This window comes from Trichoplusia ni, chromosome 9 (genome assembly GCF_003590095.1).
Source record: "Trichoplusia ni isolate ovarian cell line Hi5 chromosome 9, tn1, whole genome shotgun sequence".
NCBI lineage: Eukaryota > Metazoa > Arthropoda > Insecta > Lepidoptera > Noctuidae > Trichoplusia > Trichoplusia ni.
The window spans coordinates 8,151,231-8,167,010 of NC_039486.1; the positions used below are offsets into that span (position 1 = coordinate 8,151,231).

The 15,780-nt window shown below is 33.0% G+C and overlaps 1 protein-coding gene across 2 annotated transcripts in view; it reads right to left on the reverse strand.

Annotated features, from left to right (window-relative positions):
- Positions 1 to 1,608: 1,608 nt before the first annotated feature.
- Positions 1,609 to 15,780, reverse strand: part of LOC113497478 (pyrokinin-1 receptor-like) — a 40,805-nt gene continuing 26,633 nt past the window's right edge. Inside the window, exons 4-5 of one of the 2 annotated variants that reach the window (XM_026877041.1) lie at positions 11,815 to 11,997; positions 1,609 to 3,930 (exon numbers count right to left, since the gene is read on the reverse strand). In XM_026877041.1, the coding sequence (XP_026732842.1) occupies positions 3,712 to 3,930; positions 11,815 to 11,997 (402 nt within the window). In that variant the 3' untranslated portion in view covers positions 1,609 to 3,711. Of the gene's footprint in view, positions 3,931 to 11,809; positions 11,998 to 15,780 lie in introns of both variants that reach the window. The other variant, XM_026877042.1, reaches the window with a different exon arrangement.

The following is a 15,780-nucleotide window of genomic DNA, read 5'->3' on the forward strand; positions in this document are numbered from 1 at the left end:
TTATTTAAGAGCATTTCTTTTTCTCACTGGAAACCTTCCAGGAAAGCGTTGCTTAGCAGTGTAATGCCTGATAGGGTCTTTTTAGCCGATTTGTTAAAACATATTCTTTTTTTACGTGGAACGAACTTAATATACCTGAAAAATTCCGTTGGTTGTGGTGACATTAAGAAAAAATTTACACTAAAGAATTAACTAAACACATTTTAAATCGTCCAAGTACTTAATAAGCAATGAATAAAACATAATTAAAACTCGAAACAAAGTCTCAATTAATTCGCAACTCACGCCTGCACTTTGTTAACTAATTGCTAAGTTTTAAAAGCGTCTAATATTCTAATTAAAACCTTTGTAATCTGTCATTTCTAACTTTAATACAGTATTCCACAGCACGGCTATAACTTTGAGTCTGAAAAGAGATGCAAGATAGTTTGAAGAGGACGCAAGTAAAACATTCACGTATGTAAGATAGGGACAGCAATATTTTACAGCACATTCTACTAGTACTTGGTTACATGGAGAGTACCTACTATACTTATGTATTATCTTGAGTTAATCAAGGTGGTGACATAGTGCAGGTGCAATGGCGTATTCAGACGTCTCTTGTAATATAAAGTAGGTATGGGATGGTCATTTTTTTGTTCAATGACGCATGTGCTTTTGTGATAGTATTCAAAAATCGTGGGCAAATAATAAAATGTACAATAATATTCAAACATTCTTAAGGAGAGATAAATCTAATTTAGGTTGTTGCACAGCGCTTTAAACTTGGAAACACTCAACAATAAAACTTTTTACTTTGTTTATTGAATTCTTAAATGTCAGTCGCTTTAGAAATTAAGAAATTGCGAACATTTAGTATTAGATTAAGCACATAAACTTTTATCCATTTTAAACAATTATTCATTACCTAATCTTTTTTGTAGATGATGTTCATGTGAAAAACTGGAGTTAGCGTTAAAGGTTAAATGCAACTGACAGCATTCTTAGACAACCTAGACACAGGATAAAAACAAAGAAGAAGCAGAAAAACACTGTGGTAGATTAAAATGTTACAAATAAAATCACATTAAAATCATAATTGTTTAAGATTGGTTAACTCTAGTATATTTATCGGATTCGCCGGTCAGGTAGACTCACGATCTCGCTGCCGCGTCAGCTCTTGGATGAGGACAAATTGAGTCCAAAAATTATCTGGCGATCTCGTACATGTGAGTTAAAAATTATTATATAATCATAATATTATTATTCTTCCCCGAATTTCATAATAATAATTGATATTGAAATATTTGATAGAAAACCTGCCAGGCTTAAATAGGATTGGACGAGTCACGGCACAAACGTGGACAGTGACCGCTGGGCAAAAGTCACCACACAAGGGGAGCCGGTAGATGAAGCGGTGTCAGGACGTTCTGAGCCATTACCGTGTGGGCTGGCTCCATGTGGCCCAGGAAGGAGAATCTCGGAAAGATTTCACCTCTGGCCTACCGTAACCACTTATAGTACCACCAATCTATTGTTCCTGTTGTGAATTTGTGACAACTCACTACACGGTGTTTCATTTATGTTATTTGCATTTTTAGATTTTCTTGTTAAATAAAACAAAAGAGGTGAAGTTGGAAGATTGTTCCTTTTAATTCATTGACATTACTATAATCAAAATAGATCACTCGTTATGATACTTTACAACAACAATTCATTTATCTACTATTAACAATGATATTTATTCTATAACATTTTATTGTGACATGCGTTTTTGGTCCCATCTGATATTAAACTGCAAGGTTTTTAAACTGAATTTAAAAAGGACGTAAAACAAGTTTTTAATTAGCTGGTAGATTATTTTAATAAGTATTACAATGATTTTAATACCTTTGCCTTATAACTAACCCGTTATTAGGATAAATTAAATACTTTACGCATATCGACAATTTGTTCTACATTTAATATTTGTATTGTATCATTCGATGGTATCTTATTTTATGTGAACATTTTTTATCTTTAAAGCAAATATACCATACAATATGACACTTATTATACACTCGAGATTTTAAATAATACATTTTCAAAAAAATATCGTAGCTTTTAAGCAATTTAATGTCACATACTATTTTAATTTTGTAAAGCTCTGTTCCTGAATGTTTTTGGAAGCATTTATACTAATTTAATTTTAATTTTTTTTTATACCTGATCATTAACTTATATTCTACTCTTACGGCCCTTTTATTTTGCGTATTTTCCTGTAGTTACATATCAGATGGCACATTTCATGTTATAAAAAGTTGCAAATAATTCAAACACAATGGGATTACCGCAAAGTTACCTTAGTATCCATAATTTTCTTATTTAACTAAATCTTCTATCTAATAAAATACACAGCCAAAGCCTGTTAATACCCTCTAAAATAATAATATGACTAACAACATCACATTGTACAAAACATGATCAAATAAGTTCAAATAGGCAACTCATTAAACCACGCAGTAAAAATGTCGAAAAGAAAACATACATTAATCATTTATTTTATTTTAATTTTATGCCTAATCAAGTCAGTTACGCTTGTGTCCGAAATATGCACATATAATTTATATACAGTCTGTTTTATAAATAGCAAAACATATTATATTCGGTGACAATGTACAATGTTGCCTAACTAAGTACGTACCCAACAGTTCTATTACACACATATATCCTAACGTATTTCAGTTATTTTCATCATCACACTGATATTCCAGTCTCATTGAGTATGGGCACAAATCCGTGTGCATGAAGGCCGACACAGACATAAAATCAAAGGTATATAATACATTGGACATTTGTCTCAAATATATGAATAAAGTTTGTCGGAACGCGGCCCTGAATTCAGTAATGTATGGGTCGACCCTTACAGATTTGGGCGGGAAATAACGGTCCATTTAACGCTAGGATTTTTTTATTTTTGCGGCTTTACACGTCTATAATTTATTCGAGTATTTTATAGTCTGACGAAACATTAGCCTTGCCTTGCATTCTTATCAACACACTCAATTTCACAAAGACGCTCAACTCTCAAACTGTGCTTAGCACATACAACCACCGTACACACTAGCTATCTGTAGAGTATTATGGACAAAGTTACTTAGTTTAATAATTTTATATCTATTTTTCTGACATTCAATAAATACTTTATTATAATTTTGGCCGAAAATCAAATATAGAATGAAATACATCATTTATATAAATCGTTAAAACGTACATTGTTCAGAACTTAATGTAAATGTAAAATCGAACAACATTATTGACGTAGGCAACTAGAATGTTAGGTAAAGTGTCGCCTTAAAGTAATTAATAGATTATAGAATGAGTAATGGGCAGTGCGTGCCAAAGATTAACAGCTTTATGACACAGTAGGTAATTCTCCAGGATGATATCTCTAGGTATAGCCTGTAACCGTCTTATGTAAGCTATTACTTTGGCTCCGACCATCACATAAATACTCAAGGAAAATGTTTTCGTTATTTTACCATCATGTTTCAGCTAACACAGATTACCACTTAACACCAAAACGGTAATTTAAGTGCACGTACTTAAAATTCTTAAAGCTGTAACTAACAATGGACAACAAAGTTATGTACATCGTATAGAAACGTCTATAAAACGATCACTAGGTTTCCTTCACTTGGAGTTTTGCTCTGGGAGCTATGGCGTGGTCACTGGGGATTACACAGACGTGTCTCAGGTTAGTCCACCGATATTACAGTTCACGTGGTACATGTAGGTGGCCAACTCTTCGCCGGTGAGCTCGTCGTCGACCTCTCGAAGACTGGAGTTGGAGATGCTGCGAGGGGAGTCGACGGAGTCGGAGGGGTCGTGGATGCGGAGTCGCCACGCGCGCGACCACCCGTTGCCGCTAGGGGACTCGTTAACGGTTGGTAGATCCCGCCCGTTGTAGCACTGCATACGGAAAATAATACACGTTAATGTAATGTACAACATAATACCAGACTTCAATTCATAAAACAAAAATGAAAGCAAATTATATCAGCATTTGACTAAATAGGGATTAAATCTGCGTAATTTCAACATAATATTTAAGTACATTTTTAAACCCTTAAATACAAAAACGAAAATCGACAAAATATTAAAAATTCAGTTATCAAAACCTAGATAAATAAAAAAGCTATAAACGCATATTCTCTTTATCATTTGCTAAAGATATAAACGTTGGCACACATTGAGAGCTCCTTGCATAACGTCGAGGTAGCGCCGAGAACGTGTTTCCATTAAAAACATATTAATAGCCACAAGGTAGGAAAAGGGCATTTTTTTGAAATTTAATATAGGTGTTACAATTTACATGTCATAACAACTTACATAATAACTCGTATCGTAAAATACGATGCAAATTATGTGGTTTTCGTACACGACATTTTTTCTACGATTTAAATGTCTGTCTTTGGTATTTGCTCATATATAATAACAATATGAAATATGAATTATGAATACGTCGCATCGGCGATACACGAAATTTGAGTTTTTCAGCGCTAAAACTCAAACCTACAAGCAAAACTCATGATGTACTATGAGCTAGCCGCTACTCTCTCCAATAATCTGTATAGTTAGCTTATAGACCTTGAGCAGTCCATACAAAACTCATAATATAGGCCTTGAGTATTAAAGTATTGCGTAAATAATAATAACCGTAAACTTAACCCAGAAAAATCCCATTCAACCAGAACAAAGTTTCCGATATCAAAAACAAATTTCATTTACAATGCATAAGGAAATGAAAGATATGTCATTGTGAACGTCTTTCATGCACGTCTCTGAAGGGAAAGCAATCAATCATGCGAGGGAACAGGGAGTAATATGTTTTTTCTCCTGCATTAAACATTCAGTGTGGTATAGAAAATAAAGATATAACACTGGGATAGTAAGACATGATGTGTGTGAAAGTATGTTATACGAACAATACTGTAGAGTTTTTAATTGTATGCTATATACGAAAAAAATACAGCAATTATGTTTCTTTTTTTGTACTATTGAAGTTAGGGTTGAATCCTGATTTTAGGGATAAAACTATTACAAAGATGTCTTACATAAGGCTAAGAAAATAGAATCAAATTATTTTAGAAAAGTCTGTTATATTCAAGTGCCTATTCTTTTTCGTTTTGCGTGATTTAATATTTAAGATTTAACTATGACTGAATAAACTATGATATAAACACTGTAACTAAGTAAATTTTTGGAGTAAAACTTCTTTAGGCGCGACTAAGAGGTAACTGGACGAAAATGCAACGAAAGTCCCTTACAGCAATACTGTCGTCACGTTTCTGTACCATAATATTTTGACTTTGTCAATAGATAGTTTTAAAACAAGTCTATCAAAAAGAAATGAAACAAGTTTTACGTCATTCACGTGTGACGTTAACACGTACCTACTAGTATTTTATCTCAATTCACATTTCCTCTAAAGAATTGTCAATAAAGTTACCGCCATATTTATTTATACTCATGCGATAAGTCGCGTGTATGTACTAACGTACACTTTAACTTTACATGCAACGTATCACACACACACATACAAATATAACCATGAGAACTTGACAAGTGCATCTAAAAAAGCACTAAAAAGATACGACACCCACTTTGTACTGTTTTAAAACACGACTTTAAAACAAGGAAAGTGTAAAATAAAACTACGTGAAGAGAAATTAAAAAGTAAATAACATATCTCTGCGCTGTTTTACGAGATCGAAATACGAGCATCAGATGTGCGCTTTTTAATCTGCATTGTGAATTTTAATGGTCGCTTTTATACCTATATATGTCGTCTGGGGTTTTCTATACTAATATATAAAGCTGAAGAGTTTGTTTGTTTGTTTGAAAGCGCTAATCTCAGAAACTACTGGTAAATAAATTTTGTTTCATTACAACTGTGGGACGCTATTTTTATTTTCTTGCATGTAATTAAATACAGCGAGCTTTTTTAAGAGGCAAATACATTTTGACATGTTTGTAATTATTTCCATATTTTACGTAAGCCGTAGAATGCGGAATTATTTGGTTATTATTACATGCAAACATTAAGTTATTTATTACATATCAGTATAGTAATTTTCCAATTAAATAAACAAAACCGTAATTATATGTGTAATTAAACGGAACAGAAACATGTTGATCCATTTTAATTAAACACCAACTGCGCACTCTTAATCCTGGTTTAGCTAAAATATAACCTTTAATCTTAACATTATAATTCCTCGTGGGATCGCGTACGTTGTGAAATACTGATAAGGAAAGGGTTAGGAAATAACTAAGGAACGATACAAGCGTAGCAACGTTCATCAGATTCATTTGTTTCATTCTATTTATATCTCAATAAAAAATCGAAATTATCCGTCGTTTTTGTTTGATCTCTTCGTATTAAAAAACGTGAACCGTTACATGAAAAAAAGTGCCATGATTATTTCGATATCTCTTACGTTCTTCTTTCTGAGATAATTTCTATTAAAATTGATTAAGTACCAATGCTAATTTTAGATTGATAATAAAATACTATGAAACTTTTATTTAAATAAATAAGGTTTTGCTTTAAGACACATTCTTGGTTTTATAAATTTTATTGAATGTCTCGAATGCTAGAAAATATATACCCCTAAAACAACAAATAACAATTAATTATCGTTCCAAACTCTACATTAAATTACCAACTCGTCTCACAAACACTTTAATACCATTGCTCATGATTCACGTAATAGTTTTATGATCACAAGACAACCCTTCGTAGGCTTGGCATATAAACCGGCCTTGGCAGAGAGACCTTTACCCAAACACATTAACAGGTTGCTACATTACAAACGACAAAAAGAGGTTTTATCATTATGTTAGTGCCGAAACGAAAGGTCGATCTAACTACTGAAATAGAGACTGTAGAAATCATTTACACTCTTTCTCTTGATATTTTCTTTGTGTCTATTTATAGTCTATTACAGAGGTCTTAGTTGAGTAAGTTTACTAGTATATAATATATTATATAAAGTATCCGTATCATAAAAAATGTAACAATAACTTGAGAGTATTTTGTGTTTAAAACTTATGTCCACTTAAGTGTTTTTTTTTTCGTTTTCTTGATAAAGGCTCAAGGGTAAAGGTATACATATTTAACATATTATACTTAACTGTAACAATTTCTTTGAGTGAACACCTTGTAAATTTTATCCTTAAGATTTTAGTTGATCAATTTCTAAAAATAACTTTCTAAGTGTACAATTTTAGCAGACGTTTTCATCTACTAAACTAATTATTAATTCAATTTAATTCAAGCACTTAGCAATCAGACGTCATTTCCTCAAAGCTCTGTCCAAAGTTTTTACCTTTAAATGAATGACTTTTTCTCAAGATCTGTCTGTTACTGTTTAAACAAGTGAAAACGGCGCCATTCAACGTGGTCTCAAATATGCCGTTTTTTATCGTAAATTGTTTTAGTTTTGTACTTGAAGGCACAATTTAGTCCGTAATGTCTTAAGTTGGCATTCGTTGTTGATTTATATTTGCAAAAATGAAAACCTAAGTTGTGGTAAGGATATACGACTTGCTGAAATCACTGAAATAAGCAATCCAGTTGTAAGCTATAATTTAAGGGTTGCCTCAATAAATCCAAGCGGAATACCATCATATAAACCCGAGCAATATTTGAGAGGTCGACGTAAAATATTAAAAGGCATTACACTCGAAAATCGTTCTTGGAGATTCTTCAATAAAATAAAAATGCGATAAAATGAACATTAAATCGGGTCAAGGGCAGATTGCTCCTAATACGTGTTTTTAGAAACACACCAATAAACACCGAACATTCTACTAGCTACACTCACGGTCATAACATTCCATTACGTTCCATTTAAGGTAAAAAGAAAACAAATTTGAAAAAAGTCACCTATCTCAATTTAGACCTTATCAACCATTGCACTCCTATTTTTAAACAGCATCTGTAAACACAGACAGCAACAGAACGTTGCCTTAGTGAAAGAGTTCAATCTTTACCCATTGAGTACAATCTTATAAAAAATTAGATAGATCATGATTTCTAATAAAATGAATAGGTACGCAATACTTGACTTAATTTAGGTTTAAAAATTTGGTTTACGGATTTTTTTTAGACTGATTATCGGCCATCTGTTTATGTATGTTTATTTTGACTCTGATCTTGACTTCATAATTATATTAGAGAAAAAATGGACTCTGGTTTGAGAAATGTAAAACTAATCGTATTACAGGTGCAAATGTAGCCCTAGGCTTTTAGACTATGCTATATTCGTCCTTGACCCGTATTCTGACCGTATCATCTGAAGTCATCTGAATTACGGTACGTTAATAACCCACGTCCGTCTAACCCTTAATTAATTCACAAGACCAGTGCGTTATCTATTATAACTTATTCTTTAGTAAATGATTCACGAATAAGTTAATTTTTATTTTGATCATTCAGCCTATCTACTACTACTCGAAACGTTTTCTCATGTGGTATCGTTTTTCTATATAAATAGATACAATTATTTTCGTCCGTATCAACACGAAAGTTTGTTACTTGAATATCATTACTGGTTAGGTTTTTAAATGGATTATTTAGAAGACTAATAAAAAATAAAAGTTTAAATAAATAAATAAATAAATATTACAACACTGTCAATAGTCACCTAGAGATTCAGGTTCCAGTATTTCAACGTACCTAAAACTAGAGACTCTCTTTTTGGCGAAGCCGGTAGAAAGGTAATAATAATTTAATATGATTCGAGAAACCAGCGTAGACTGATTTATGCTAACCAAGGCTAAAATATACTATACATATTGAATTTATAGAAATATGCAGGCGATTTCTATTCAAACGAGAATTTGAATAAAGCTAGTACATTTATCTCCATAAACTTTCATTCATGCATACATTTTCTGGTTTACAGAAGTCTCTGCTTTGTCAACATAAATAATATGTATGGAATGTTGGATTATTAAAACAATAATCTTTATTGAAGTTTCGATTGATTTAAGTAATAAATTGTTGTTGCGTCTTTACTTAAAAGCAAGTACATACATTAAAACTGTTCAAAAAATCTCAGGTGCAACGGTTTCCTCGTGTATAGATTTTAGGTTAGTAATAATTACTTTGCAAAATTTTTACTTTGAAAAGACATTGATGCTTGTCGGGATTCGAACCTACGAACTTTGACTTCAAAGTCCAGCTGCTATCATCTCTGCATCAACGTTAAAAAAACATTATATTATATTCGATAAGTGTCATTGACCTAATTTGTTTTTGATGACATTAGACACAAGAAAACATGTTTTTATAAACAGTCCAAAGTTTAAAGAATAAATTACTTTGAATTCTAGGAAGTTTAATGGTCTCACATTTTTATACAATTAGTAATTTATATCCTTATAAACCAGTATCTTTAAATTGTGTTATAAAATTAATTTAAAATGGGAAAAAAAATGTTATCACAACTAGATCGTAATATTAAACGGGTCGCGTGCCGGCACAGGTTTAGTTCTCGTAAACTGGCTACAAAGCGGTATTTTTACATTTAAATTGGAGTTTGAATCTGTTTACGAGTAAAGGTCAACTCAAGAACCAAGGACTAGAACTACAAAGTGACCGAGGTCGCCATCGCCGCCATCTCAGCCTTTAAAGAAATAGGAAATCAACCACGATATAATACTTTTATGCCTAGTTATTCATATCCAGTCACTTGCGTGAATAGAAAGCGCTCAAATGTATGAGGATGACATTTTCGGCTACACAGATTCACCTGTGTTTCTTTTTAATATAAGCGTTGTCTGTTAACACAACGTTGTGTACGCGACTATAAAAATGTTACTTGGGTACAGGGGCTGCAGGCTTTCTTCCAACCAGAGCTCGTTTCAATAGAATCGAGATGAAGTTAGTATCTTTAACCCAAAACTAACGTCAATTCGTGCTCTGGCAGGAGCTGGAACTGCGCTCGATCGACTGTTGACGATGTGATTACTGGAATAGTTGTGGTCATGTTATTTAAATGTTTGTGAAACAATCGCGACACCAGGATTAAATTATTTACAGTGGGAGTAGTTTAAAAAAAAAGTTTCGATAGTAGTATTTTACGATCGATTCAAAAACCGAATCGAATTTAAAAGCAGAACCAAACCACTTTCATAACTCAGCTGGCCAGTTACGAAATAATAAATAAATAAACAACAAACAATAAAGGGAAAGACTTGTTGCCAATTCTATTTCAAATATTATGACAACTAAACTCCGCTTGCTTTATGTCCCCCGGTCGTACACAGCTTAAGAAGCAATGAGATTCTTAGTATGCATCATAAACTGCACGGATGGTGAAGGAAATGACTTTTGTAATACCGTTTAGCTAAGTATCCATTAATGCAAATTAATTTGAAAATGTATCTATTATTATTTTCCACCTGGCTACTTTCAATTCCGCTTATCTGATCGGAGACTAGCCAAGTCTAGCCTAGACTGTATAGAGAGCTATTCTTGTATTTACGATAAGTAGTTTATTCTTCGAGAGTTTAAAATAAACTACTAAAGAATCCGGCAAAGATAGTATTTTCTTAGATAATCTGATAGATGTCTTTTTAAAAATATGAAATTCAGAAATGCCGGCAATTCCGGTTTAAAACTATATTGACTTCAACCCTTGTTGAGAGCGCGACGTGGGAATGTATCGGTCTTCGGATCGCTCGTAGGTACCCACATGAACTGCGCGACTGACTGGCCTAGTCATTTGGACTCTTTCTCGAAGGATTCGAGTAAAGAAAACACCCCTTATAAAGTCGCATACCTACCCACAACTATACCTAGCCTAGCAGCCCTAATATCTGGTATAGACACGAGAGCCTTTTTATATATAATAGTTTCACAATCATTTTGAAGAACAAACTTTTATAGAAAGGCGATAATCGATTAACTGAATAACGTGACTGTTTACATAAACTCTCGAAAAGTAATTAAGTCTAGGGGTTATAAGATGGTTGCCAATTTAACGTCTTCGGATTAACCGTGGACTTATATTACTTTATGCAAGTTAAAGTAAACATTTTGGCGACCAAAGATTTGTTTGGACTTTCCGAGAACCATACGATTTCCAGTCGGTAATTTGTTTTATGTTTTGAGTCAATATTTGTTGTTATTTATTTTTTTTATTTGTCCCTTTAGATAGACATACCAATTAAAATTAAAAACAGCCTTAACCCACATAAGAACATTCTGAACATTTCACCAATTGTATTGAATCTCTCAGCAAACACAGACAGACAAATAACACATGAACAACAGATAGAAAAAAGTAAGAAGAACTAAAGCACATATTCCCAGAAAATAGCCTGAATAGATTCATCCTGAGATAGCATTTTTATTGGAACCTGAATGCGAATCTAATATTCGGTTGATTAAAAGGTGATACAAAACCATACAACTGATAAAATTTTCTCAAACTTCATATCAGTACCGTGGTCGATTGTTAGTCTTTTTTTCAACCAATCACAGTCATCGTTTGAGAGGATCAGCCCTTATAATATTAAGCGCTTACTTAACTTCTATAAGCTTTGCTTTGTAATACGATAAATGGTTTTGGATTGCAAAATTACAAATTGTAATGCAAATCTTCCTCAGTTTAGTTTAAGTTTAGACTCTCCAGGGGCAATAAACACTCAACTCATGACTGATCTAAAACTGATACATGAATAGTATTAAATGTTAGAGCAAGCTAGTACAATTGATAAAGCATTAGTTACCGTAGCCCATTGTTCCCATTTAGTATTCGATTGTGGGCCTGACCTCACCTGCGCTCGTGGGGGCGCATCGTAAAGCTGTGTGGTGGCGGTGGACAGCCGGCGCAGTCGCCGCGTGCCCCGAGCCCGCTCGCTTGCGCCCGCGCCGGCGCGCAACCGCTGCGACGCGAGGAGGGCGCTGTATGTGCGCCCCATGCGTGGCCCGCCGCGGCCGCACCATGTAGCTAATGTCATCTGTAAAATATATTTCAATCAGTACCTTATGTAAAATTAGTCGAGTTACTATCTGACATTTCAGCTGTTCCTGATATTTCAGGCTAACAACCCAGGTTATTTTAAAGACAATTATTATAATTTCAATTTTAAACATAACATTTCAGTACAATTTTTATTGATAAATTGTTATCATTACCATTAAAGAGGTATTTTTTTCTAAAGTTTGTGACTTTGTTGCAATCGCAGGAACATGCAAAATTGATTTTAAAAAGTTGTCATCTAATAAAGAGCCGCGTTTTTTATGAGTGTCATTTATATTAAGCTAAAAAATCTGTGACAAATTCTAGACACTAGTGAATTAAATATTTTATCCCACTTAATTTTATTATGTAATATTAAAAATAGCCGATTGCATAGCCAGGTTGCATAATTGTCATTTAGGTTTGACGTATTTATATTATAATATTCACTTAAATTAAAATAAATGAATATATAATAAAAAATAAAGTGTTTATCTAGACATTCTAATATTTATAAAGCCACATCAGATAAGTCAATAGTTATAAATGACCATTATTAACTTGTGGACATTTGTCAATGACAGAGATAAAGACATCCACTTTGAGACTTTTTTTAATACAGTTTATGGACTTGATAGTGTTTTATAGCAATAAATATAAAATATTATTTTTAAAGTATATATATGAGGATCAATTTGTATTTAATTCTTTATATGCGTGAGTAAACCGCTACGGTAATTTAATAATATAAAATATTACTCATATTTTAAAATCTTATGAATAATGTAAAATTATAGTTTTATATTTTACTTGTAATTGTTTCTATTCTATTAATTAAAAAAGACTTTTAACAAGAAAAAAAGGTTTGTTGATTATTTAAGCCCTTAATCAAAAAAGAGCGAAAAAAAACTTTAAATAAAACGTTTAGAATGTAACTCGACTTATCATTATTGATTTTCGGAATAAATAATTAATATTTATACACATGAATTATTCAAAACCTGTGTAATTAATCAATATCGTGTCCATTATTATAATTCTGTTTTAATCTTACTTCATTCGCCAACAAATAGTGAAAATAGGCTTATCTAAATTAAAGCTATCATTTAATTAAAGTGACCCAGGTCAGGTGACTTTGGCAATATTTATTACATGCCATAAAATATTATCTTTCTATGTTAATTGTTATTACAACTTATCTTAAACTACCTTTCCGTTACAAACAAATCGGATAATAACGCAATTGGATCGTAGAAATATTATGTAAGTAAAGCAAATTATCTAAAATCGGAATCTACATTTACCATGTGAAACAAGGAACATTGAGGGTAGTGCTTATTAGGTAACTTTCGCAAAAGTATGAGAATATAACAGCCAACCTTGCCATACACAAATTTGATGGATTAAAATCTCCTCGACGTCATTGCATATTCTACCTATTTGATAGATGGCGAAGGACGATGACAATCAGCCCTCGTACCCCGTAATACACTATTAAAGTTTCCGTTAAAGAAAACGTTTATATGTAGGTATGGAAAGTATTATGAGCTACATGGCTTACAATTATAATTTTCGTACATTTGAGCATTTTCTTTCAACGCTTTTGATTGTCGACATTTCGCGTAGTTAGAGGGCAGACATAAAATAAGCATGTATGGTTACAGTGGCTCCAGTACTATGGCAATACAGACACTTCCATCTTGTTATGCTTTACGTGATTCCAAAGGTATGCGAATAAAATATTTGCAATGAAACGTTTCAATCCAAAAGATAAAGAATTAAAAGGTTTGAATCGGTTGCCTAGTTACATAATACCCATACACGTGTTTTCATAACCTCATTGTAAGTTGTTACTCAAAGTGAAGGGCGTTTGTCCACCGAAGACGTGAATGACAGCGATTGTTTGGTGAGATCGCTATAAGCTCCGGTTTTAAGACGACCCGGGGCAGGATGCCTAGGTCTTGCATGAAGCTTTCCTCAAATTTATCGTAGTAAACCCGACTATACGCCACGATCAACCGACGAATCGAATAAAAAAATGTTGACATATCCTGTTAACTCTAAAATCCGGGGCTGCCACGCGTCTTGTCCTAGTTGCCATATTCTAGAGATAGCAGCTCTTAGTGTGCCGTTGTTACGAGTGTAATTATAATATTACATAATAATCGTCTCGTATGTTACATTTATTTACGTAAAGCTGTATAATTAAATACACACATACTTCCAGACAATCGTCAAAGTGTTATCTACCGCTTTTATTTTAACAAATCCTGATAAAAAAGTTGTAATGTGTTTGTATTACTCAAAAACTTTTATTACCGAAATACGTAGCGAAACATTGGAAGTACGTATCCGCTGTGTATTTGTTTATTTACGTGAACCACTGACCTACTAATCCGGTATCGAAATCAAAACAAATCAGATCAAGTTTGGCAATTTTCGGGCTTTCGGCGCCTCGACACTCATCCCGAAAGATTCAAAGTTTCTACAAATGTTTACCCCTTTCCTTAATTGAGCGGCGAAACTTGGTTCCAAACATTTGCATAAAATACTCTTGCTTTATGAACACTTTGACCACCACTGCGCCACTGCAGACCCTTTAAACCTCAATTTGAAGGTTGTGTGTTTAAGCGTTTAGATAGAGCGGGCAAACAGTTGATAAACTGCATAATTGCAGCAGAGATTATTAAATATTGGTAAGAATCCTTTAACGTGTCTGCTAATAGAGATTTCTTAAAAAAAAACAGTGCTCTTGCATATCTTATTTTTTTAATGTTGTTTATTGTGTGTAGTGCATACATTATTAATTAAATAAGCATAATTACCGTGGAGGAGGAAAGTTAACATTTTCTTTAATTCTGAATCTAGCAAGCGAATGCTTCAATTCCGCTTCATCGCTATCAGGCACATGTTAAATCCCTGTCAGTGACGAAGTAACATGTTATTCTTATAGTAAGTTGTTTTATTCCAAATATTATCCGTACGACTATTTTCAGAACACATCCCTAAACCTGACCATGACTTCAAATGGTCTCTTCAGACGTCAAGTAACGGATAAGAGGACCCGCGCCGCTCATGACACTAGCACCCTTCTTAAAACCTCCGCTGGTCTCTCAATTACATTCGTACATTTCCACTACGGCATCCAGAACGAAATTATATCAAGATAAGGCAACTGCGGAATCAGACTCATTACGTAATAGTGTTACTTCATACTGTTACTGTTACTTTTAATTTGTTTTTAATTTGTTCTTTCCAGCAATGGTTATAGTCATTACGACGGATTTTGAAAAAAGAAGGTTGTTTTTTTTCATTTGTTTCTTGACTTTTTAAAAGGTAATTGTTCAAGTACGATTCGGACTCGTGTAGACGAAGGTTTCGTAAAAAAATGCTAAAGAAAAACGAACTGGCAAAAAAATTAATCACGCATCAATTGTACTAGATAGCAAGATTCGCTAAACCTTATTGTTCATTTTCATAATTATATTCAATAGAAATACATTATCAAAGAAACGTTCAACTATTTAGCTATCACGGTTCAAGATACAAGCTGATGACAGACATACGGACATGTAGACATATGGACAACACAGCCTCAGATAAAATAAATATAAATTCAAGTAAAAAGTATCATTAACATATCAGCATAAGAAAGAATGAGAATGAACTCTAATTTAAAAAATAAAATAAAAGTACGTTAGCTTCGAGTTCCCTAATTAACGAAGTTAATATAATTAATTGAAGTAATGATAAACACGTTTGATGTACGCTTCCAGTAAAT